We start from the raw sequence: 24,578 nt of genomic DNA, 5'->3' as shown, positions 1-24,578 counted from the left end.
CGCTGACCTAGGGCTTGATGGTGACCGTTTTCTAGCTCTGTGTTAGTCGTGCCGTGGCAGGTCAGTCCCCCGTCGTGTGGCGCGCCCCAGGAGGCAGTTCGTGTTCGGCTTAAGGCGTTGGTAGAGTGGCCCGGCAGCGTTGTAGAGCGGCACCGCCGCCCGGCGCTCCAGGCCGGCCGTGCCCGGACCCGCCGCTCGCGCCCGCTGCTTCGCCGACGCTCGCTGTCGCGGTGCCTGCCTGAGCCGGTCTCAGCACGTGTCTGTGGTAACCCCGCCCTCCTGTCAGAGGATCGGCACCTGTTGGCCTGAGCAGGTCTCAGTACCTCCGCGTAGTCCCGTGGCGTGTCCGCGAGACGGTAGTACTCACTTTCCCGCGGACTAGGCCGTCATCGGTGTCCTGATGACGTAGCCCACGGTTTTAGGTCGCATATTCACCCCCGCTCTTCGAACAATACATTCAAAAAAGCCATCCGTGTTTTCTTCTTCGATGCGAGTGCTCATGCACGAGCGCTTATGGTCGTAGATTGGGCAAAAGTATTCGAAACAGGTTCAGATGATAAATGTCGTACCCGGCAGCTCGTAATAGCTCGCCTGGATCGAAGGCAGTGTTCAAATATTGCAATCCAGCGAACAAAGTTAGTTGTCTTCAGAAGATTGCGGTTCCTGCACAGGTTGTTATGATTACAGATAAAAACTGTTCGCACATACAACGAAAACTGTAACGTGTACTGATCGAACTCGACCAAATACCTGTCAGAAGATGCTCTGAGTAGATAAGTTTATGTGTGATTCATCACTGGATCCTCAGAGTTGTAAACTTACAAAACCATAGCTAAGTGCCTTGATCTGCGTATAGTGCTGACAGTGCTGGTGTAAGTCGTATACATCTTCAGCTATTTAGCTGTCGTTCGTGCTTTACCACCTATGCAGTTCGCCTGTGGTCCAAAGAACCTCACCGCGGGGGAGCGTGCAGGACGCTTCACACATCACGCCACTATAACGGCGCTGCGGTGCATGTTACCGTGATCATCACCGTGCTGCACAGCCCAGCTCCCGCACTGCAAGTTGAAGCTGCATTCGCCAGCTAGTTCACCGACGACAAAACAGAGCGTAAGATCCGTCTTCTCACTCTGCATCCCACCGGCTGAAGCGCGCCACGGACCGCCATACCGCGCGCGCGACACAGGCCGCCACCCTCCGGTCCGCTCGAGACGCTCGCGCCTCGCCGGCTACACAGGGACCTCCCGGTGCGCCAGCCGGTAGAACGTGGGAAGTGACGGATCGAGCTCGCTCGCCGCGCCGCCCGCGCGCTCGTCCGAGCCGGGCTCCTGCGCGAACACCACGTCCGCCTCGAGGAACGAGTAGAGGTAGGCGGGGCCGGCCGGGTCGACGCCGGCTCTGTACGCGGCCGCCTGAGCCCAGGGGAAGAGCGGCGGCAGCGGCATCACCCGCCAGAAGTCGGCCAGTTGGCTCGGCACGGTCGGCACCGCGAACAGGTTCGCCCGCATGTCCTCCACCACCTGGTTGAAGCTGTGGAGGGACTCCGTGTCAGCGGGGCTGATGTGCGCGGCGCCGCTGATTGGTTGATAGAGTAGTTGAAACCTAGCGTACGTACATACACCCTGCTCTTAAAAGGTACGGGAGGCAGCAGGGAGAGACAGCTCTTAGTGACAAGCTTGGGGAGTGATCACTGACGGGTAGAAAATGCACGTCAGCTGGCATCACAATGTGGCACGCGTCGAGGCGTAAGACATCCGGACCGGTGAGAACCTGTCCGCGGGGTCTTCCTTGGGCCACTCACGTTGGTGTCTCTGGCCCGATGGCCTCCGTTTGGTACGGGTCTGCCGTTAGGTTGTACAGCAAAGTGGTCTCCTTGCACAGCTGGCATCCCTTGGTGATGTAGAGCTTGAAGATAGTTGGGTCCGTCTCTGCGGCATGGACCATTGCGTCAAGCATATGTAGTAAGATACCGGCGTTTGCAACGCACTGCATTTTGCTATTGTTTTCGTAACTAGCGGCCTCGTGTGGCCGTTATTGTGTGATGGGTGCCCGAAAAATTAGAAATGCGTGGCAAAGAGCACTTGTCAAACGAGCGACAACTGTCGAAACATTATTTAGAATAATGACGGGAGGACTCACGCTCGATCTCAAGGGTATGCAGCAGTGATTGAAGCTGACATGACGACTTAGGTCCTGAGCTAGGTCTCTTGATTAGCATGAGGCAGTATAACCGGAGGCTATTTACATGTACGCTTGCTCTGCCTCAGCCTCTGCTCTGTCAGTAGCATGATTAGCACTTTGACATGCAAGGAGGCTGCACACTGACCGTCCTCAGAAACAATGGTTACGCTATCCAGGTCGTCTCCTCTGTAGCTGTAATGGTAACGTTGGCTGTTCTCCCCCTGCGTCAGCATAGGGAAAAACAGGCTTCTGCCGTCCAGTTCCATGCTTAGCAGCTCCTGCGAAGCATTAGCCGCGTTCGTTCACATGACTTGCCAAAAACGACAGCCGAATGAACCAATCGAGGTCACAATCGAATCAACGTCTTGCACGAAGCGCCATTGTGACATATCATCGAGCATTCAGCTATCACTGCCAGCAAATAGTCATAATATTGCCAGCACACAATGCTGGTTAATGATCTGTTTGCATTTTAGATATTGATCAACCGAGCATATGCTACCTTTGACAGCCACGTAACAAATACATGGAATCTGAACCCTAAGATAACACAATCATGCTTTTGACATTGTCTGACACGTCCACAGACGTCAGGTCGATGCGTTGGTTTTGAGAAATGAAGGAGGTAAATAACTGAGCCTCTATCTCTCGTCCTGTCTCCGCTCCAATGTCACTGCCGCCACGCAACAATCGGCGCATGAAATTCCATACAGCTGAACGGTTCCTTAAACTACTCTGTCTTTAGCTAGCTCAGTACCATCCGCCCCTCCCATCCCACCCTCTCGCCTCTCCCCACACTCCTGCGGCGGTGCCTCACAGCGCCTTTGCCGATGACATCCACCACCGTAGGCAGCAGGTCCAGCACGGAGGTCGGCCGGTGCAGCACGTGCGGCTTCATCAGGCCCCGGTACATGAACATGCCCGGCACGCGGGCGTCAGTGATGTTGGACGTTTTCGGCGCTGCAGAGGTGCAGCGATCCGTGAGCTGCGCCGCACACCGCGTTCCCAGATGAGTCTCTGCGGTTTGGAGACGGCGCGGAGACGGGATTCCGCGCGGCTCAGCGTGATAAGCCCGGGAGCCAGGACGGCCGTGGTCAGCACCGACGAGCGCCCTTTGCAGCGGTATCCGGTCCTTGAGAAAGGCCGTTGATCGCGGACGTCTACCGTTCGTTGACATGGTAATGCATGCCCCGATGGATTAGCACGCAGCTAGTACAAGAGGGGGGAGGGGGTATCACAGGACACGCTATCTCAAAGACCACGGTTTTTGCGATGCATATTTCCGGCTTACGGTAGGACATAAGGTCGTTGAAGTCGGAGGCGAAGTAGACAATCGTGTCGTCCAGCAGCTCCAGCTCCTCCAGGTGATCGAGGACGCGACCGACGGCCCAGTCCAGCTCCAGCACGCTGTCGTAGTAGGCGTTGACGCCGCTGTTGCCGACCCGGTGTGGCGCCGTGACCGGTGGATCATGCACCTGACGGAACCGGTGGCCGTATCGGGTCACAGGTCACGGGTCGCGGGTCATGTCGGACCCAGCGGCTGCATCGGGCCACGGGTTACGGGTCACCATCGAAACCAGCGGTCGCATCGGGTTACAGGTCACGGGTCGCGGGTCAAAGTCGGACCAGCGGCTGCATGGGGCCATAGGCCACGGGTCACCATAGGAACCGGCGGTCGCATCGGGTCACGGTTCAGGCGGTAGCGCTCCGAACGGTACACGGCGACGCCTGGCGGAGTCCTTCGCTCTCGTACGGCTCTGCAAGTTCATAAAACAAGCCTTGAGTGGATCGTTTGTCGAGCGATTCCGTGGAATGCGGCAGGCTAAATTGCCTATTCATGCAATAGTAGGGCACTTGAAATGTCACTAAACCGAACCGCCTGCACTGGATAATCATGCACATTGCATCGTGCGCCGGCGGAATGATGAAATGCAGCTGGTCTGCAACTTTCCGTCTGATTGCTGTTTCCCGTCCTGAATACTGAATGCAATGATGTGACTGATATCAGTTCTAACTAACGGAGGAACGAGGAGACAAAAAGTCGTTTCAAAACAATTCAACGGAAGTAGGGAGAACTGGCACGACACGCGTTTCATGTACCAAACCATGCGCCAAACGACTTCAAACTCCATTTCTGAATAGCACATTGCAGCATTTTCACGCCTTTTCGTCTAAGACGTGAATACTTAAGGGCTATTAGGGGTGTTGTTTTATGGCTCGTCAACTGCATTGGTTATTTGCGCTTCAATGTCATGAGAAAATGTTTCTATCATTCCTACAAACCTTTCTCGAAATCTAGCTGGTGTGACAAAGTACTTACTTGTCGCTCTCTCATGCCAGGTATGCATGCCTAACTTCTCGACATCATGTGACGGGTCATTCCAAGCTGATGTATGCTTGACCTAGTTCAGCGCGTCACGCTGTACTTCAGTATTTAAGGATATGGAAACCGGATCGATTTAGCGCAGGCTGTAAGTGTGCGGAGAACGGGAAAGCTGAATTACAATGCAGAGTCCTATCAACGTGACCTGCAATGAGCAGAAAACTTCCGAGTCTCGGACTGAATGTGATGCAAACTAACAGTTATTGAGCTCGTGAACAAAAGCAAAGAGACGTAAGTTGTTAAGCGCATTTGCGAGGAGCATTATGCATGTAGCTAAAACAATAGTAATAGTCTTATTTCTCATAAAGAACAGGAGAATGGAGAAATGGATGCAGTGATATTTTGGCCACATGCCTTTATGGAAAAGGGATTTTAACCCATTCGTTCCACATTTGCAGCATGTGTAAAATTCGGCTACATTATCTGGACAGTCGAGTGCTTAGATCTAAACGCTCCCTATTTGCACGTCAAATACTTTCACTCTTTTTGATAACTAGCTCAAAAATTTCGGAACGAGAACTTTGCTCTCTGTTCTAGCTTTAAGAACTATCGCATTGGCGTCCCGAACCTTCCAGCTTCCTGTTTTAACCTGTGCCCAGTTGATCTATATCTATGCCGTGTTTTTTTTACGCTAGTGCAAGCCGTCTGTGTTGGAAACGTTCCTGACGTGAACGCATGTCGCAGCTTTTGCGATTATCGCATGTAGGATAATATGCCTGAGAGGTAGCCGCCGTCTTCATATCCCATTGTTCCTCACTTTCCCCTGACTGCCTAGAATACGCACGTGCAGGAAGCTGTGCTGCAGCAGGAACGGTTTGCCGGCGCGCTTGCTGGATTTGATGAACTCGAGCGACTCAAACAGAATAGGCAGCGTCATGCCCTGCAGCGAGTACGGCCATCGAGCGACGGCGTCATCACGGACCAGCAGGAGGTCCAGCTTCTGCTGCAGCTCCGCCGTGAGCCGCGCCTGCTCACGGAGGCTTCCGCCGGAGGTGACCACTTGCGCCAGCCACTGGTACCAGGCCGCCTCGGCAATCGGCCGGTAGATGGACCTGACCGCCGACTGGTTGGCCATCACCTCCAGGTAGGCGTTGAGCTCCTGCATCGTTGGCAACAGGCTCTCCTCCAGCTGCTCCGGCTCGCTGATGGACACGCTCAGCGGCACGCCGTGGAACGAGTCGAAGCCGTGCTTCAGCGGCGAGTGGCAGGCATCCGCCCACGACTCGCACGCCCAGCCCAGCTCCCAGCCGCCTGCGGGAGCAGAGAAGGACTGTCAGCCTAGCTCCCAGCCGCCTGCGGGAGCGGGAGGAACTGTCAGCCCAGTTCCCAGCCGCCTGCAGGAGCGGGAGGAACTGTCAGCCCAGTTCCCAGCCGCCTGCAGGAGCGGGAGGAACTGTCAGCCCAGCCCCCAGCCGCCTACGGGAGCGGGAGGAAATGTCAGCCCAGCTCCCAGCCGCCTGCGGGAGCGGAAGGAACTGTCAGCCCAGCTCCCAGCCGCCTGCGGGAGCGGGAGGAACTGTCAGCCCAGCTCCCAGCCGCCTGCGGGAGCGGGCGGAACTGTCAGCCCAGCTCCCAGCCGCCTGCGGGAGTAGAGAGTGGCTGTCGGCCCAGCTCCCAGCCGCCTGCGGGAGCAGAGAGTGACTGTCGGCCCAGCTCACAGCCGCCTGCGGGAGCAGAGGGGTACTGTTAGCCCAGCTCTCAGATGTCTGCAGAGAGCGGTTGTCAGTCCAGCTTACAGTTGCCTGCAGAGTGTAGCTGTTGGCTGTCACAGGAGCGGGCCATACGAGTGGCCGGCGCACAAAGCGCTTTGACTTCGCTGGGGCTGCGCGTATATATATATATATATATATATATATATATATATATACACATAATATCATGCATGTCACTCATTTACGATGCAGACAGCCATTAACTTCGAGGGGTAAACGACATGGCTGGTTTAGAACAACAGTTCTGCAGCTCATTGCGCTGGTAGTTGTGAAATAAAATGCCGACGGACGGACATCAAAAATCGCGTCACCGTTCGCCTGCTACATACCTGCGGCCTTTGTTCGATAACCGGACTTCTTCAAGAGGTCAGCATAGGTCAGTGTCGAGTTGGGCAGCCCTGCCCGGCTGAGAGTGTGCAGGATCTGGCGGACCCCCTGTTCGCTCTCCTGAAGACCTGCAGGCACGGAAGTGTGACAGCCGCCGTCACGCGAGGCGTGACTGCGCGAGACAAGCGCGGACGTCGATCAGTGGAGCTCCTCCAGTAATCGTGCGGAGCTCCGCTCGCCGAGTTACGCCAAACACTACACCACGGGGCCAGTTTACGGGTCACACCCCAGTGAGCCGTCTCCATGGAGCGCGTCGAACCGCCATCCGGTCACCACCCCGTCAACACGGCGCAGAGCCCCCGCCGGCCGCGGAGCGGAGCCCCGCGGGCGCACGTACCGTAGCGTGTGGGCATCTGTCCGGTCAGATGGGCCGCCCGGTTGGCCGTCGGTGTGAGCGCCGGGACCGTGTGGTGTCGCAGCAGCACGCCCCCGGCCGCCAGTCTGCCGGCACGGACACGCGTGAGCGCACCGGCCCCGACGGCCACCCTTCCGGTGGTGAGGTGGGACGGGCCGGCTAACGGGCCGCCGCTGACCTGTGTCTGCGCCGGGAGTTGGCCGCCGCTGATCGGCGTCTGCGCCGGGGAACTGGTCGCCGCTGATCGGTGTCTGTGCCCGGGAGTTGGCCGCCGCTGATCTGTGTCTGCACCGGGGAGTTGGCCGCCGCTGATCGGTGTCTGCACCGGGGAGTTGGCCGCCGCTGATCGGTGTCTGTGCCCGGGAGTTGGCCGCCGCTGATCGGTATCTGCACCGGGGAGCTGGCCACCGCTGATCTGTGACTGCGCCGGGAGCTGGCCACCGCTGATCTGTGACTGCGCCGGGAGCTGGCCACCGCTGATGGGTGTCTGCGCCGGGGAGCTGGCCACCGCTGATCGGTGTCTGCGCCGTGGCCACCGCTGGTCTGAGCCTGCATCGAGGAGTTGGCCGAAAAGGCGACGGGAGGGATTTTTGCGGGCTGGGTGAGCACATGGTGTTTACATAGAATGGGTCGCGGCTTGGGTTGGGTACAGACTTTTGGAAAGTTGCGGGTGTGGATAAGGGTAAGATGCAAACAGATGTAAGATGTAAACAAATATAAGATGTAAACAAATACAACATGTAAGCAGACTTAAGATATAAGAATTTACAGGATATTTAGGATGTATCATACACGTTGGATGGACACTTCAACAAATGCTTCACAACGTTACTGTTTGAGCTTCTTTTGGTCACCGGCAGCTCCATTCAACTCCTGTTGCAATTATGAAAGCAAAGAGAAACAATTTTGGGTGGAAACTTAATCAAAACTTTCCCATTATCTAAACTTAAAGTGCTGCAAAAATGCAAACGGGTGGGTGACGGGTGGGTATAACTGATTGGAGGTGGGTAAGGGGTGGATATGGACATAATCCCACCGGTAATGGATAGATGGTGTAAAGGAAACCTAACCCGCGAAGGCCTCTCCATAACGTGACAGGGCAGAGCACGAAGGCAGCGGGTAGACTACTGTCTGATCCCGCCAAAGAGAAGTCGGCTCTGACTCCGACTCCGACTCAAGACATCTGCGTCTGGGCGTGGCCGTGGTCAGCGTGGTACGATCCGGCGTCGAACCCGCCGAGGATCACGTCTTATTATGGATGTAATCCACTCTCGTCGGTGAGAAGATCGCCGCGGTTTTGAACAGGACAGAGTTAGTCGAACTATTAAAAGACAAATATGGAGCATTTGCTTCGCTAATGGAACAGATGCAAGTACTCCAAGCGTTGTTTCGGTGGCGCTTGACCAGTGAAAGGAAAGCTCCAGATCTTGTGTCACATTCTCATTCGACCCACCCAAGGCTTTGGCTAAAAGCACTGGTCGATGCCGGCCCCGATGTTATCACGGCCTCGCCGAATTTGAACATCTCCTGGCTCACTTCGGCTTGACTAATCCCGCGTCCAGTTCGAGTTCGCATGCAGTGAACCACCAGCGTGGCACCTGAGCCGGGTTGCGAGGCATGGCCAAGGACTACTGCACCTTTCGCGGGTGTCCTTGGACGACTGACACTGCAGCCAGCCCGCGATGGCACTCGGGCTTGTCCTGCTTACGACCCGATAGATATGAATCATAGTCAAGTCTGCCTTCTGCATTGTTCTGCATTGGGGGCGGCCTCTATGCCCAGCAGTGGGAGAGAACACGATGTGCTACATAGGTGATGCATGCAGAAATGATCATAGCACATGAGAATCATCGTGTTTTCCTTCAGATTTTTCCTTCAGAGCCGCCTCCGTGGTCTTGGGGAAAGATGCTGGACTCGTAATCCAGCGGCACTGGGTACGAGTCCCAGAGTGGGCGCATTGTTTGACCCGACTGAAATGGAAAGGCCAGCTGGCAACTGGCCAACGAGGCTCAACCCAGACCCGAGGCGGCCGTGTCGCAGCATTGTGCGGCACGTAAAACCCTCCGCATTCCTGTCCGGCGAAAGGGCGGAGGCAAAATTATCTGTTGAAATGGACGGCACGCTTGGGTGGTGGGTTCGGGGTACACGCAACAAGCTGTGCTTAGCCGGTACTCTGAATCCGAAGTCACCCATACAAACCATTCGAGATAAATTTATTTTAAAAAAAGATTCGGACGTCAAAGCCCGTGACCTGGTTGTGTTCTTTGGTCTTTTTTACTTTTTTTGTTGCCGAATGTGACGATCAGATGCGGTTGCTAATTTCCAAAGGGCCGCTCTAGTCGCCGCTCTAGTCGCCAAGTTTTGTATTATACACATTTATCGACACATTTTTAAGTATCCTTCCTAAAATTAAAGGCTGCAGTAGGTATCTATTTCTACCGCAAATAATTCAGAACACCATTCAAGTCACACCACTTCCCATAGAATCATTTACTTCGGTGGGTATTAGCGCCGAAACATTGGCAGCTTCAGTATTTGTGGAAGAAAATTTATCGACTTTGGAAAATTAATTGGAAAAACTTTTGTCCCATACTTCAGAACTATTTGCCTAAGCTTATTATTGACCTATCAGTAAGCTGTGTTCCACGCAATGAACGGTCAAAGGTAATAACTGTACATTTTCGAGCAAAAGACATCTTTTTACCCCTTGCATGCTGTTAATGGCCTATTTGTGTTGGTATCTTAGGAACGGATTACACTGCATAATATGATCGAGCAAAAAGTACGTGGTGGCATCGACGTGGACTTTCGAGCGTGCTTCGTATGAATGAAGCCATTCCCCAAAATGGCTTTGTCGCCGATTACTTTATAAACCAAACTTTGCTACTATCGAATTTTTACCATCTTTATCCACCTGTTTGGAACCAGCTCACGTTGAATGACAAAACGAACAATTCCTTTAATCATGCTACTGATTAGTCCAGGTGATGTTACAGTCAGAATCTAAGCACATGCATTTGCAAGGACCCTCGCAACCCACGAGAATAAGATTCGACCGCCCGTGATGTTGAACTCGGGCTCACAACGCTGGATGAGGACGGAGGCCGGGCTCACAACGCCTCCCCCCCCGCTGGATGAGGACGGAGGCCGGGCTCACAACGCCCCCCGCTGGATGAGGACGGAGGCCGGGCTCACAACGCCCCCCGCTGGATGAGGACGGGGACCGGGCTCACAGCACCTCCCGCTGGATGAGGACGGAGGCCGGGCTCACAACGCCTCCCCCCCCCCCGCTGGATGAGGACGGAGGCCGGGCTCACAACGCCCCCCGCTGGATGAGGACGGAGACCAGGCTCACAACACCTCCCGCTGGATGAGGACGGGGACCGGGCTCACAACGCCTCCCGCTGGATGAGGACGGGGACCGGGCTCACAACGCCTCCCGCTGGATGAGGACGGAGGCCGGGCTCGCAGACACCGTACCAGCGGGAAGACAGAGCTGACCCTCGGGCTTCGCAGTTGCCCCAGCTCAGCCTCCCGCTGGATGAGGACGGAGACCGGGCCCGCAGACACCGTACCAACGGTACGACAGAGCTGACCCTCGGGCTTCGCAGTCGCCCCAGCTCAGCCTCCCGCTGGATGAGGACGGAGACCGGGCTCGCAGACGGGACGACAGAGCTGACCCTCGGCCCTCGCAGTCTCCCCAGCTCAGCCTCCCGCTGGATGAGGACGGAGACCGGGCTCGCAGACGGGACGACAGAGCTGACCCTCGGCCCTCGCAGTCTCCCCAGCTCAGCCTCCCGCTGGATGAGGACGGAGACCGGGCTCGCAGACGGGACGACAGAGCTGATCCTCGGCCTTCGCAGTCGCCCCAGCTTACGGCCACCAAGGCAACTATGCACTGCAAACACTCACTGACACAAACTGATAAATAGGCTCCCACATGACGCTCGGGGCCTTGGGACCAGAGGCCTTGATGCTGCCCGGCATCCGGGCTCCATGTGACTGGTCCGCTGATCCGGTGGGTCGAAGACCCATCTCCAGTCAACATAAAGCCTTGGGTTTAACTGAGCACATAAGCTGTCAGCTTACATAAGCATGCATTCGTTCGGGACCAATAGATCAAGATGGCGATAGCAGAACGCTATCACATCATCACGGCGTTAGGAAGCACAGCATCACGACGACGCTGTACATCAACCATCAATGATGCTGTTTCGTCGTTAACAGTGAGCAGTGACAACGTTGTGCAAACTGAGGACACACACACACACACACACACACACACACACACACATATATATATATATATATATATATATATATATATATATATATACACACCTAAATTTCAAACAGTCTCCACTGTGAGCCTGCACAACGCTGGTATGTCAGAAGTCTGTGGTCTTCAATTAATCATTCGACAGGAATTGAAGCGAAACCAAAAAAGAACAGATCGTGATGCAACTCTTCCGTCTAATTTCGACCATACAAGGAAGACGCGAATCACGAACGGTTCTTTTTCGGTTTTCCGTTCGATTCCTGTCAAACGACTAGGTGAAGCCGGCAGACGGCCGGCAGGTCGGCGTAGTTCAGGCTCACAACGGGGATTGATTGACATCGAGGTTCCAGGCAAGAATGCACAGCACTGATCTCCAGCCGTCCATGGCGCATGATGTATGTCACTTGTGCGAGAGCGAAAACAAATCCATTGTGCCAGTCTTTACAGGTTTATTATATATGCTCCGTTTTCTTACGTCATCTGCAACAAAAGCAAGAACGGAACACGAACTAGATATCAGCAACAGATTATTGAAAACGTGCGCTCGCCCATATGACGCGCATGTAAAGGCATGCGATTCCGCTGAAAGTGTTCTTATGGCTCTTTCACTATTACGTTTTTTTTGCACGCTGGACGCGCGTACACATCGCCAGGCTATAAACTGCACAGCTGCCTACGTCATACTTTTGGTGAATGCGCCAGACTCTCCGATAGCTATCGCCACTGCACACAGGATATAATTTATTACACAATCTCCATGCGGTCACGATGGGCAGCGTTCTAGAAAGGGAGAGAATTTAAAACATTTCAGAGAGGACCCAAGGTTCTGTTTGCCTGTTGGGATGCCAAGCTCGCTACTTATTTGTCATATTTGCAAACGATTGACAGTGGGCTATCGATCGAGGCATTCTTGCATGCCTTTGAAATGATCTAAATGCACATTTGGACCCGAGGATGTCTTAACTTGCGGCGAGCAAACCGCATTAAATCATAACTCGAACATCCTCGGGTAGATATCATACGTCGCACACTCATGACTTCTCAGGGCTTTGCGCCCGTCCGACATGCTTAAGAAGTGTCTTGATGATTGAACCATAACACAAACATATGTGCACCATGGCATCATACGCGGCTCAGTGGCCGTAATGAAGAGGGATTCGGCTGGTTTTCGGCTTTCCGGCTGCGGTGCGCGTGACGGAGAAAGCACACACGAGTAGGCATGTTGCATTCAACATCGAGAAGAATAAATGTCCCTGAAGTACGCGAGACATTCTGACAAGACAAACGCTCTTCGTAATGCCATGTGAAAGCTATCTTCAATGCTCGCTAGCAAAGGCGAGGTCAAACGTTCTGAAAGCGACGCTATGGATGGCGCGGGTCTGAGCTGAAGGTCAGAGATGTGTTCCATTTCGCCGGCCGCAAAGCGATGCTCAAACAGCCCACCCTTTTTGGACGACTCAGCTTGAATACGATGTGGGCCAGAGAAAATTTAAGCTCCTGGTTTTTCCACATTGTGAGTTGGGGTTTCGGCATTCTAGAGGTTCTTGTTCTGCCAATAATCCACCTTCAATATACGAAGATGTGATGATTGAGCGACGGTATCATGCAGGCAGCGCGGGCAACGCGCTCTGAATATTGTCAACAAGGCCAATGCTTACCTGATAACGATGTGTCCAGCCTCCCCCCCCCCCCTGGTACATTGGTGGGGGGGGGGGGCAGTTATTGTTGGAATAGGAGCTCCCAACTCATAATGTAGCTTCCAGTTTTTAAAGAAAATATTCCAAAAGTCATGTTTTACTTCATCAGTCGGACCAGACAACAAACAAGTTTCAGCGACGGAAGCCGATTGGCACCTAAAACATCTTTGTACAGAAGCAGCCGTCTACTTGCATTTGCGGGAGGATTTTACGCAAGTCTTGATTTAAAATGACAGTTTCTCGCACCTTCATGTCATCATTATCCTCAGCACATTCCGGAAGCCAGCGCCTGACGCCTAAGAATGCCAATGCACGGGACCTGGGGGAAACACTGGGCCCGCGGTTGACGTCCACTTCTCTGCAGAGGCGATGAGATGCCGCCGCCCGCGCCTCACCACCGACCAATCGCGCCTGTCACGCGGTGCCGCCACGCCGCCTGAAAATCTGTCACCGTAGCCAGCGACCGAGCCTGAACGAAGCTTGAGGCTCGCTGGAGGTCGGCGTCACTGACCTGTCAATGTTGGGGGTGGGCGCCGGCGTGTCGGGATTGTAACAACTCAGGTCGTCAGTCCGGACGTTGTTAGCCAGGAGGATGACCACGTTGGGGATGGCCGGGGCGGCCGCCTCCAGCAACATGGCCAGCACCAGCAGCCGGAGCGTCATGGCAAGGCCGCACCGTGGCGAAGCGGCAGGTCAGCGGGCCGAGGTCGGCGCACGACTGGCGGCCGGCGGCGGCCGCACAGCGTCTGTCACCGGCGCTCTCGCAAACCGGTCCCCCGCCCGCGCCCGCCATCTCGACCTGAGGCGCACGCTTCCGCGCTCTCGGCGCAGCTCGTGCCGCCGGCTGCAGTCCTGCGACCTCCGACCGGTAGCGCTCAGTTCATCGGCGTCTCGGGATCACGCGGCAGGTCCGGCCCGCGGATCCGGCGGGCCGCCGGCCGGACCGCAGCGTCCTTACGACCGCTGCGGTCGGCAGGCGCGGCTCACTCCGGCGGCCGCGTCGTGCGTTCACCTCGTAACCTTGCCGAGGCGGATCAGGCTGCATGTAGTTTGCATAACAAAGGGGCCGGTGTTGCTTTTGGGCCGACTGTTGGGAGGTCGGCGTGATCGCCGAGAGGCGAGACGCTCGATAAATGATGACGATGGACTGTTCCGCTGTGCCTGCGTCATGCGAGTACTGCTGGTGGGCCATTCACGTGTCCATGGCATGGTGTACATGTTCCTGTGGCAGATATCCATGCGATTACAAACCGGCTCCCTGATGCACAGTCTGCTACATCGGTGAACAAGGTGGGACGCTGTTCAGCCGCGACGTGTACATTAATCTGACTGTGCATATTCATGCGTGATATCTGTCTCTGGTTTTCCCTGCGACTGCGAACACATCAGCAATCTTCTTTGAGTTGCGTGCAACAATCACACGTTGGTATATTTTGGCCATTTTCGCGCGGGTCTCTTTCCCAAACCATTGCAGTGTTTTAATATGCATTTATTTGCGTAGGAAAAATGTGTGGCCCACTCAAGCAGCTTGCCTTAAATGAAAAGCTTAAAGTGAACATGCACGTGGGATGAACATCCGTGCGGTATTTTCGACCCTGACTTCTGTCTGGATCCAGTTTAAGACCACTGCATGCCTCCCAAAGCAATAGATAAAAACACCTCCCACCGTCACGTCATTGTAGCTAAGCACGATGAACAAGGCACGGGCTTACTGTCCGAGATGTAATCAAGGGTGATAACTCTAACTGAAGCCGTCTTGCACCGGCCGTTACCATGTTGAAACGCAGTACTTTTGCTATCGCCAGTGAAGACGTGCGGTAATGTCTTCAACGTATGATTGAGAACCTTGCTATGTCTATCAACGCAATGAAAGGAGGTTCTGAACACCTTCGTTTTAGGTACATGAATAAAGCGCCGTGGTTCGTATGCAAAGTCCAATATTTCGTGATAAGGGCGATTTGTATCTCATGGCTAAGGGTACTAATACGATCGACGTAATTCGATTATCGTCCGCTAATTTCTTGGATGTGAAGTCAGCGAGGTAACAGGGAGGCGGATTATACTACGTTGGAAGATATTATGGCGTGTAATGTGTTTCAAGCTAGAGGCTGGCCATTTACAGCTGATGTTAATGTACTGTTGTGCCCAGCTCGCGTTCGCCTTGCATGATAGTTAATCACCGTGTGTGGTAATCCTTGCATGCTGCTTGACAGCTGAGCGTTCTTAAACTCACAAGCAGCCCAAAAGTTGTTTAGCTTGCAACCAAATACATTAGCTGCGCATGGAGGGCATATATATGCTTACTGTCGTAAGCATTTTATAAGTTCAGCAGCGGGAGGCGGATTCAGTAAAAAGGTGCACGAAATGTGCGCCCCTCCTCCAACCCAGGGAGAATCCCTTCACGCGAGGAGTAGGGAGATGAAGGGATGCTTTACGAAATCGGTGCTGGTCTTCCCTAAAAACCCAAAAGAAACCGTTAACGTTGATGCGTGAGAACTAAAAGACCCAAAAAAGCCGTTAACGTTGATAAGTGAAAAGAAATGTTACCGCCAACGGCACCAGCGGACAAGTTCAACTGTCACCTCGCAGCCGTCGGTCCGCTCACCGCCGCTGACCTGGCGGTGGATGGCCCTCCCCTCCCCCAGACCATCCCTCAGGCCACAGACCTCCCCTACCTCCCATGTGTCACGACGGCCTGTCGGTGGCTGCGCCCTGAAACTCTCCGGAACTATTACAAGCCATGCGCATCTTGTCGCCTTCGCGGTCTGCAGGCCTCGGTGACAATGCTTTGCCGTACTCGGGCCATCATCTTCGGCGTCTTTCCCAGTCCTCCTGGAACCTCTCTTCAGTCGAACCCGTTCGGACATCTGGTTGCCTTAAAGATGTAAGTAATGCTTGACCCATCTCAATTTTGTCGGTTTCTTCCGATATTGAACAAAGTTTGTATGAACGCAACTATTTTGCCATCTCGTCACCTCTCATCTTTTAGCTACCTCACAACACGGAAGACCTTGGTCGGCGCCGTCGAGTGACTCACTCGCCGCATTGATAACGGTAAGCTGGAGCTTTCATCTTAGTTGACCTTAGTCGTGCATTTGGCAGCGTCGAACATGGCGTCCAGGAACTTTCAGTGGTATGGTGTTGACCCGAGGTAGCTCCGAGCTACCTTTGTGGCCTGTGGCAGGTGGTGAGAGGCGGTTTCTTACCCTTTGGCTGCCTCACGGTGTTCCTCAGGACACCAAGGTCGGCTACAGTCTCTCCAGCATCCCGACGAACGACCTAATACCATACGCACTGGTTGCTGGACTCTGCGCATCTTGAACACTCATCCGTTTTGCAGTTCCAAGGAGAGTACCCTCTTATCACTGTTACTTCTCTGGTGCCTCAGTTGGTTAGACCGCCTGCTTCCGATCCACCGACCCGTGGCGGGGTGGGTTCGAGTCGCTTCAGGCTTTCGCCGATTGCCTCTGGCAGGTGTGGCCTGCGACCGGTGGCAGCGGCCGTGCTCAAGATGAGGTGACGTCAGAGGGCAGGATGACTGTGCCAGGCATTGCAGCACGTCAAACTTGCGCCACCAAAGTCTGCCGTTGACATAGAAATTCACGATCGAATGGTAGGGGCCATGGCTCTCACCACAAACACTGCTTAGCGTGAGCTCTAACCTCAAAAATCCATTCATTCAAAAGGCTCTGATTACATATTTTTAAAGATAAAAAATCCTTCTTTACATTCAGCTTCTTAAAAATGGACCCCGTCAAAAAGACCACTACGCTCCGTGACCCCATTGACGTCACACACCATCGCCTTTCCCGCCTGCGAATACACGCATTGGTCCAATCGACAGGCCATTTTCCTGGGAAGAGCACATCATGCACATCTGCACATCTCCAACATCACCGAACAGTGCGCTTCATTCTTTTGCGTCGGTACACAATATGTCCCCATATCACACCCGAGGCATGGAACTCCTAATCTAGGGTCAGTGTTTTTCTCCTTGATTTTCCCGCCACTCATTTTTGGGGATCTGTGGCAGCAGGTCAAATAACCCCTGTTCAAGAAGTTAGAAGTGTTTCTAAAACCGTGTTCCAGGTGGGACACCTGGCGATACCAGGGTAATGCAAAAGGTATGGCACAAAATAAATATTTGCGTTAGTTGTGTTTGGTTTTATGACCGAAAAATTAATCTCACTTGTGTCGTTAGTAATCGCATTTGCACTTGCATTTTATGGTAGAACAAGCCCCAGGTATATGACAGGCCACAAGTCATATGCTGCAACAATACGGTTGATACGGTCTCAGTATGCCACGCCACCGGACGCTCAGCAAAGATCCCGAGAAACGACGTGTAAATGGCAACATACAAGAAGAAGAAGAACATGAAGAAGCTGCGCACTAGTCTCAGATCATCCCGTCAGGGTCTCTTACGCGAAACAGGCCGCCCCGTTCCCACAAGTCGTGGCGTGATCAGCTGACCAGTCAGTGGGGTCAAGTGACCCTCCGAGGAACAGCATTAAGGTTCGCCATTCGGCCCAGGTTCGCCCGCAGCAACGGAAGGGTCGAGCACGCAGTAACCGAGAGCTTGCTCGACGCGACATGACATTTGGCAAGTGCAGGCTGGCTTCCGATGTGCGCTGTAGTCCTGCTGAACCTGTATCCTCGCACCAAGGAATCGTGCGCTTGCAGACCTGTCCCGTACACCACATTTTTGGCCTTGCTATTTTGTGACCGGGTGAACAAGTCGGCTGCTAACTCCATAGAGCAGCCATCTGAAGCTGACCGCGGGAAAGCACTGACTCAGTCAGACTGAGACCCACATCCAGGGACCGGTTCTTGGGCCTTAGCTCTTGTCCAGAGCTACGTTGTAGCTCTGCTTGACGGGAAAAAGAATCCGCTTGAACTGGAAGGGGATGTCAGATGAGATGAGAGGACTCTTGGGAAGAAGACGCCGGCTCTCACGGCCCTGCCTGTCATAATGGCCGTCTTTGCAGAACTTGGAGATTCAGGTTTTGTAAGAGGATGATCACGGGTGTCGATTTGTTTTCTTTTGGGTTGGTCACTGGCACCCACAAGTCTAAGCTACCCCTCTCCCAACGGTGACTTGCCCCTCCCGCTCACCCACCCCAACCTTCCGGAGCCTAAGTATGTACATGCAAAACATCAAAAGCGAGAACTAGAATAAGGTGTCAATTCTGAAGGTTTCTCATAATCGTTTCACAGATAAAAAGAACGAGCAAAGTGCAAAGAGCGATGTAAGTTTCAGCTGAATGCATCTGACGGAGCTCGCAAGCTGTGTATGAGCTACCTACCCAAGCGTGATAAGCCGGGCGGTCCCACCTCAGAATAATGCGCTCAGCTAAGCTAGCCAAGGCTCGGAGCCACCACCAAGACACTGGCGGTGGTGTAGCGGCCTGGGCAGGCAGCCACTGCGCCTGTAAAGCCGCGTAAACAGGACCATTTTCCTTCCCAACGAGGTGTGATTCCGCACGGCGGCACGGCCGGTGAGAAAGGCGCTGGCCGGCCTTCGGGTCACCACCCTTCCGTGCGAATACCTCCTGAATAGCGGCAGCATCACAGCCGCCCAACCTTGACGCCAAGAACGCCCGACTGGGATGGAAAGGTCAGTGGCCCGGAGAGCGCGATGAAACCAGCTGGTCACGCAGACGACCGGTAGAAATCGGCGATCTCCGGCGGCGAGCTCAGCGCGACACTGAGCCAATCAGAAGCGCGCTCTAGTAGGCCTGAAAATCCGACGCATCGTAGCCAGACAAATCGCCGCAGAGAAGGGCGGGAACGATTCGGCCAGAGCGCAGGAGGAACAAACCGGTACAGGGACACTCCCAGATGTGATGCAAATAAATTAGGACTGAAGCGGCAGGCAATCTCGCGTCCGAGCGCCCACAGGATGGCTGCGTTTGGGCCGCTGGCGCGCTGTGACGTACCACCCGACAGCACACCAGGACTACCCGACCTCTTTTCCGAGACGTTAAGCGCGGCGTATCAACTTCAGGAGTAGGACAGGCGTCGTCGCTAGCTGCATCCAATGGCGTAGCCAAGTGAAGTTTAAAACATCGCTGGGGCATGACATCTTAGATGTTTGTCGGGCTTCTAAATATAAGCGGAACCCCGGGGCATCAGAATAGGGTCTAAGCACAAGGATCATATATCCTGAATGCAAAAGCCCCTTTAACCCGATGGGGCTCGTCCTATGAGAGATCCCGGCTACACCACTGCCCGCAAGATGCCAGGGACCAGGGCAAGATATCTGAAAGCCATAGAAGTCTGATGAAATAGATAACTCAGAAAGAGTCTACTTTGACAAGGTCTTCGTGATAGGTTTTCCAAAGCTGGGACCAAAACGTTGACAAATTTGGATTCTGATCTTTCAAACGTGAAGAAAATTTCGTGGCAAAAGTTTATCAAGGGCGCAGCCAGCATAGGCGGGAAGTGCACGAAGCATGTTCAGCGCCGATTTTGAACTTTCTGTTCCAGCCATTTATCGTGAAAAAATCCGAACCCAAGATACTCCTCTTTGGCCGCGACCCTGCTACTGACCATCGGCGTAAGACCGTTACAAAAAGTGAGCGGGTGGGCAGAGGCTCAGGGTATCTTCAGGAACTTTAACTGAGAAGCAAACTCGGTGACCGGGCGGGGGAGATGGGGTAGATACGGAAGCTATTACACGCTATTAATTCACATCACACATTTTTGAAATAGTTACATGTAAATACTGCTATATAACTGATATATGTATATATATATATATATAGATATAGATATAGATAGATAGATAGATAGATATATATATATATATATATATATACATACACACACACACACACATATATATATATATATATATATATATATATATATATATATGCAGCTGTTTCCCATTGGTGCACAATTTCGCCCATTCGACTTATCTATGTCATTCGACAAATAAAACTATTGTTTCCTAATATTATTCATCCATTTCAACATTGCTTTCCCCGGGGAGGCGAACAATTCCACGAGGGGATACGTATTTTTGGTCACTGGGGAGGCATCTGCCTCTACAATGTTCATGACGAGATACGACCAGGACACAGGCTGACCAGAATTTTGGGTGCAAGTCAATGACCCATAGTACGCCAGAGTTTCCATGCGCCAAGAATTCACTGATTTCAAGAGATGAGATTTATCGCAGCGTTTTAGGTGCAGACAAAATCGGAAGCTTAAAATACTTATTGCAAAAAACAAGGTGACAACCCTTGAACCGGATTTCTTCCGAAAATCCGAGCCATAGGATGAATGTCCTTTCTTACATTCTTTATTTGAGCCCTGTTCCCGTTCGCCGCAGGCGGCCGCTGCCCTGAACCGACTGTTCCCGCATGACTGACTGTGAACTGACCACAGGACTGCTTCGCGGCATATTTATGAATTCGCATTACTACTTATTTGCGTGTAAAGCATATATTGAACACCTGCAACAGCATTTTTCCCCGAAATATCCTCCCTCACACCACACCACAGCAGAAAATAAGCTTTCGGAAAGCTGCCTGCCTTAGGCATTAATTGGTTCACCGGACATTTATTTGCCCCTCATTCAACGTGGACGACTTCATCTGCTTTTGTACGTAGGCAGGAGCAAGCAAGCGCATTGCCAAAGGCGGCACAAGGTCAACGAAAGTCTTCCGTTTGATGACGCCCTTCCCCCCCCCAAAAAAAATTGCCGGATATAGCTCGCTTGTTAGCAAGGAGCACAGTTGTCTTCGTTTTTTGTTGTTGTCATTTTCATCTTGTAGCCAGAACAAAACCAGAAGTCAGAAGCTACTGCGGGATCAATCCTGTTTGCATTTTGAAGTCAATAAACTGTAGAAATCAGGTGTTCAGCGACGGCATGAAATACATCACCGGCGTTTTTTTATTATTTTGGAATGGATCGGTAAACTCTTTCTAAGCCTATGGAACTAAAAAAGTTTGGTCAGATTTGTTTTTGTATTCCTCAGAAATTTTGAAGAACCCTGAACGTGGATTAAAGATCAAAATGGGGTCGCAAATTAGTATTTCAATCGCTAGCCATCGTTCGTTTAAAAAAATTCACGTTTGGTCGAAAACTGGGCACTGAGAAAGTTGAGGAACATGGTTTTGAACATGCGCGCTCGCAGCTCCTAGCAAAAATAGCTGCGACATCCGGTGTTGCAGTCTCTATAGGTCGCGCGGTCGGACTCGTGGTGATGCTAAGCGATGGACAATGGGCAGACAAAAAAGATGCCGCATTTTGAGGGGGATTGCTGGCATCACAACCACCTCTCACGGAATCAAACTGAGCCATCTGCTGGAAAGATCGTAGCCACCATGTTTTTGGACACAGATGGGTTACTGGTGGATCTCCTAAACCTGGCGATACGGTCGACCAACAATCAACGACGCTTGGGGTGTAGCAAAAGCTACATAAAGCAACTCAGAAAACTGCGTTGATGTCCGCACGCTGGGAAATACGGACGGCGTTCTTCAGCAGTATGCTCTGCTTGGTTGCCAGGGTCCGACATCGCATCCAGCCATCAGGGCGGATCTAGAGGGGGGAGCACGGGGTCACGCCGCCGCCCCCCTTCCTTGGGCCTCAAGGGCCCATTGGCTCCTAGGGGCCCACGACCGGCCGAACTGGTGAAGTTTTTTTACACAAAACGCATTAAATCTCTGGACTTCCAGGCGACCAAGAACAGCTGCAAGCGAAAGTGAAGAGCCGGTAAGAAGTCCAGAAAAATATTGAATGATCGGAAAAGTTGTTAACTGGAAATATTAATCCCAATTACATTGTCTAGGGGCTCATGCTGTTTCCGGGGGACCTATAAGCCCACTTGCAAGATCATTTCGATCGTTAGGGATCATTCTACGTTGCCTTCCATTTCTTTGCATTTGCTCGGAGGGCCCTGCGCTGTTGTTAGGGCCTTTCTTGTTGGAGCACTGGGACACTCTTGTCAATCATGGGCCTTTCCACGGATTCTTTTCATTCGCCAGAAAGGCTCTGTGAGCTATAGCCGGGGTCCCATATCTTAACCCGCCGAAGTACTGTCGGTTGCTCAGGGGCCCTTCACGTGGGTCTCGGTTAACTTACCGACACATTTGTGATATGCTCATGAGCCCACTACATTGGTCTAGGGCGTTTCCAATTCTCTGTCACTTGCTTAGGGCCCTACACCCCTGTTGGGGGTCCATGTGATGGCTTGCTTGGGCACACTCAGTCGTTCGGAGACCCTCCACACTGGGTCTTGGGTGCTTCTTTTCTGAATTCGTGGGCCCTCTACATTGGGCCTTGGGCACGTGCTATTTTAATGGGGTCCTACACCCTTCCCGGGGGCCCCTCTGTTCGCCTCCTCGGCCACACTGGATTGTTGGGGGGGGGGGGGGGGAGGGGGCTGCACATTGGTTCTTGGTGTTTGAGTTCAGGGCCCTCTGCTCCTATCGGGGTCATCTGATAACTTGTTCTTGGACACTCCATCTTCCAGGGGCCCTCCGTACCGGGTTTTGGGTACTTCTTATTTCAATGAAGGGCCTTACGCTCCTGTCAGGGCCCATTTTGATAAGATGCTCGGGCCCATTCGATCATGGGGGGCCTCGACATCTTGTTTTGGGTACTTCCTTTTTGAATGGAGGGCCCTCCGCTCTTTTCGGGGACCCTTTATATTAACTTGCTCAGGCACACTCGCATATCCGAGGGCCCTCCACATTGTGTCTTGGGCACTTCCTATCTGAATGGGGGGGGGGGGGGGAGGCTACGCACTTGTCGGGGACCCATCTGTTCGCCTCTTCGGCCACACTGGATTGTTCTGGTGCCTGATATATTGGATCTTGCTGTTCGAATTTGGAGCCCTACACTCCTGTCTGCGCCACCTGATAATCTGCTCGGGAATACTCCATCTTTTGGGGCCCCGCACTGGGTTTTGGGTACTTCTTATTTGAATGGAGGACCCTAGCTGTAGTGTCTACGTATCGTTGAAATGAAAATAATTCACATTCCCCTGTATTACGATACCCTCCCGGGCCACCATATGAAATGAACCCCAGTTGGTCTTTGAACAAATAAACAGTCTCCCCACCGACTGTTACCGCGCGTTTTATGGTTCACACCGAACCAGACCATGCGCGAGCTGATCCAGCTCCATAAACACTACACTAGATGTTGACGGGGACCCCTTCTGTTTATCTGCCCTGACACATTCGATCATTCGGGGGCCCTCTACATTGGGTCTTGGAAACTTCCTATTTGAATGGAGGGCCTTACGCTCTTGACGGGAGGCCCCATGTGTTAACCTGCTCGGGCGCACTCAATCGTTCAGAGCCCTACACATCATGTGAGCATTTCTTATTTGAATGGATGGCCCTATGTTCTTAGTGGGCACCATCTATTCAGCTGCTCGGGCCGGTGGCGGATGCAGAGGGTGGGGAGGGGGGAGGGGGGGCACAGAACCATGCCCCATGGACCATGCCGAGGGGACCCAAAGGCTCCAATGGGGCCCATAACAGGCCGGACGAATACAGCTTTCTTCCAACAAAGACATACCAAAGTTGGTTGCCTTTGAACCTACAGACGAACAAGAACCATTCTTAGCAAAAGTAAAGAGTTCATAAGCAAACGAAATTCACTCCTCCCTGATTCAAAAAGTGATGCTTGGGGCAAATTTTGAGGCTCATTGCGCTGTCTAGAGACATCACGCTGTTGGTTGTCTGGTCTTAAATGTCCACTTGCCGCGTCAATCTGATCGCTAAGGAGCCTTCCACGCTGCCCTTGAGCTCTTTGCATTTTCTGGTAGCGCCTAAGGTGCTGTTGGGACGCTATCTGCCTCCATGCCTGAGCACTGTCGATCAATCAGGTTTTCCTGCACAGATTCTTCCCACTCGCCCGAAAGGCTGAATGCACTTTTCCGAGGCCCCATATGCCAGCGCACACTCAGCTGCTCAGGGGCCCTTCATTAAAGTCTCGGGTTCTTTCCACTTGATTAGAGGGCCTTGCGCTGTTGCTAGGGCCCTTATAAGGTAAGGCACGGAGACACTCGATGCTCAGCGGCCCCCTACTTTGATCGAGGTCTCTCCCCCATTGGTCTCCTTTCTGGAGCGACTCTTCACGCCTATCGGGGCTCGTGTTGTTAACCTGCCCGTATATTCTTGATCTCACCGGAGTATAAATTTATGGTCTTGGATGGTTCCCCTTTGCTCAGAAGGTCCTGTGCTATGGCCGGGGACCTATATGTCAGTCTGTTGAGGCCCAACCGATCGTTTCAGGGTCCACCACGTTGGTCCTGGGTCCTTCCTGCTTGCTCTGAGGACCGTATACTTGTTGACGGGAGCCACTTCGTTGGCCTCCTGCGGCACCCATGATCGCTCAGGTTCCGTCCCTATCGGCCTTGGTGCTTTTGCCTTACAGCAATAGCCGAATATGCGCCGGGGAATTTTTACGCGCAATTGCCGAACGTAACTTTACATGCCGCCGACGTCGTCATTTCCATCGGCTATTGAGTGCGTGACACTTATTATACTGGTACATCACGTTCTTAAAATATTTTGAATGTTAAGATACGTTGCAGTCCTTTACAACAAAGGAAAA

The 24,578-nt window shown here is 53.0% G+C and overlaps 1 protein-coding gene across 1 annotated transcript; it reads right to left on the bottom strand.

The window, feature by feature from the left end:
• Positions 1-1,016: 1,016 nt before the first annotated feature.
• On the bottom strand, positions 1,017-15,803 carry LOC119108055 (arylsulfatase L). Its single transcript, XM_037231636.1, has 10 exons — positions 15,792-15,803; positions 13,506-13,618; positions 7,001-7,104; positions 6,606-6,731; positions 5,349-5,815; positions 3,473-3,656; positions 2,999-3,141; positions 2,327-2,459; positions 1,802-1,928; positions 1,017-1,530 (listed from the first exon to the last, which is right to left on the bottom strand). Exons 1-10 carry the CDS (start codon positions 15,801-15,803, stop codon positions 1,230-1,232), a joined length of 1,710 nt encoding a protein of 569 aa, XP_037087531.1. The 3' UTR covers positions 1,017-1,229.
• Positions 15,804-24,578: the final 8,775 nt, after the last annotated feature.

The sequence above is a fragment of the Pollicipes pollicipes genome, unplaced genomic scaffold (assembly GCF_011947565.3).
Source record: "Pollicipes pollicipes isolate AB1234 unplaced genomic scaffold, Ppol_2.1 Scaffold_6686;HRSCAF=7923_pilon_pilon_pilon, whole genome shotgun sequence".
NCBI classification, from domain to species: Eukaryota; Metazoa; Arthropoda; class Thecostraca; order Pollicipedomorpha; family Pollicipedidae; genus Pollicipes; species Pollicipes pollicipes.
Note: the sequence above shows the minus strand (reverse complement) of the source record. Positions and strands in the feature narration are given on the sequence as shown.

Excerpts from the sequence above, each read along its gene's own strand:
- LOC119108055 (XM_037231636.1), bottom strand. Across the intron at positions 1,929-2,326 it reads AACCATTGTTTCTGAGGACG|AGACGGACCCAACTATCTTC; the intron begins GTCAGTGTGCAG and ends TCCATGCCGCAG. Across the intron at positions 1,531-1,801 it reads ATCGGGCCAGAGACACCAAC|CTTCAACCAGGTGGTGGAGG; the intron begins GTGAGTGGCCCA and ends GTCCCTCCACAG.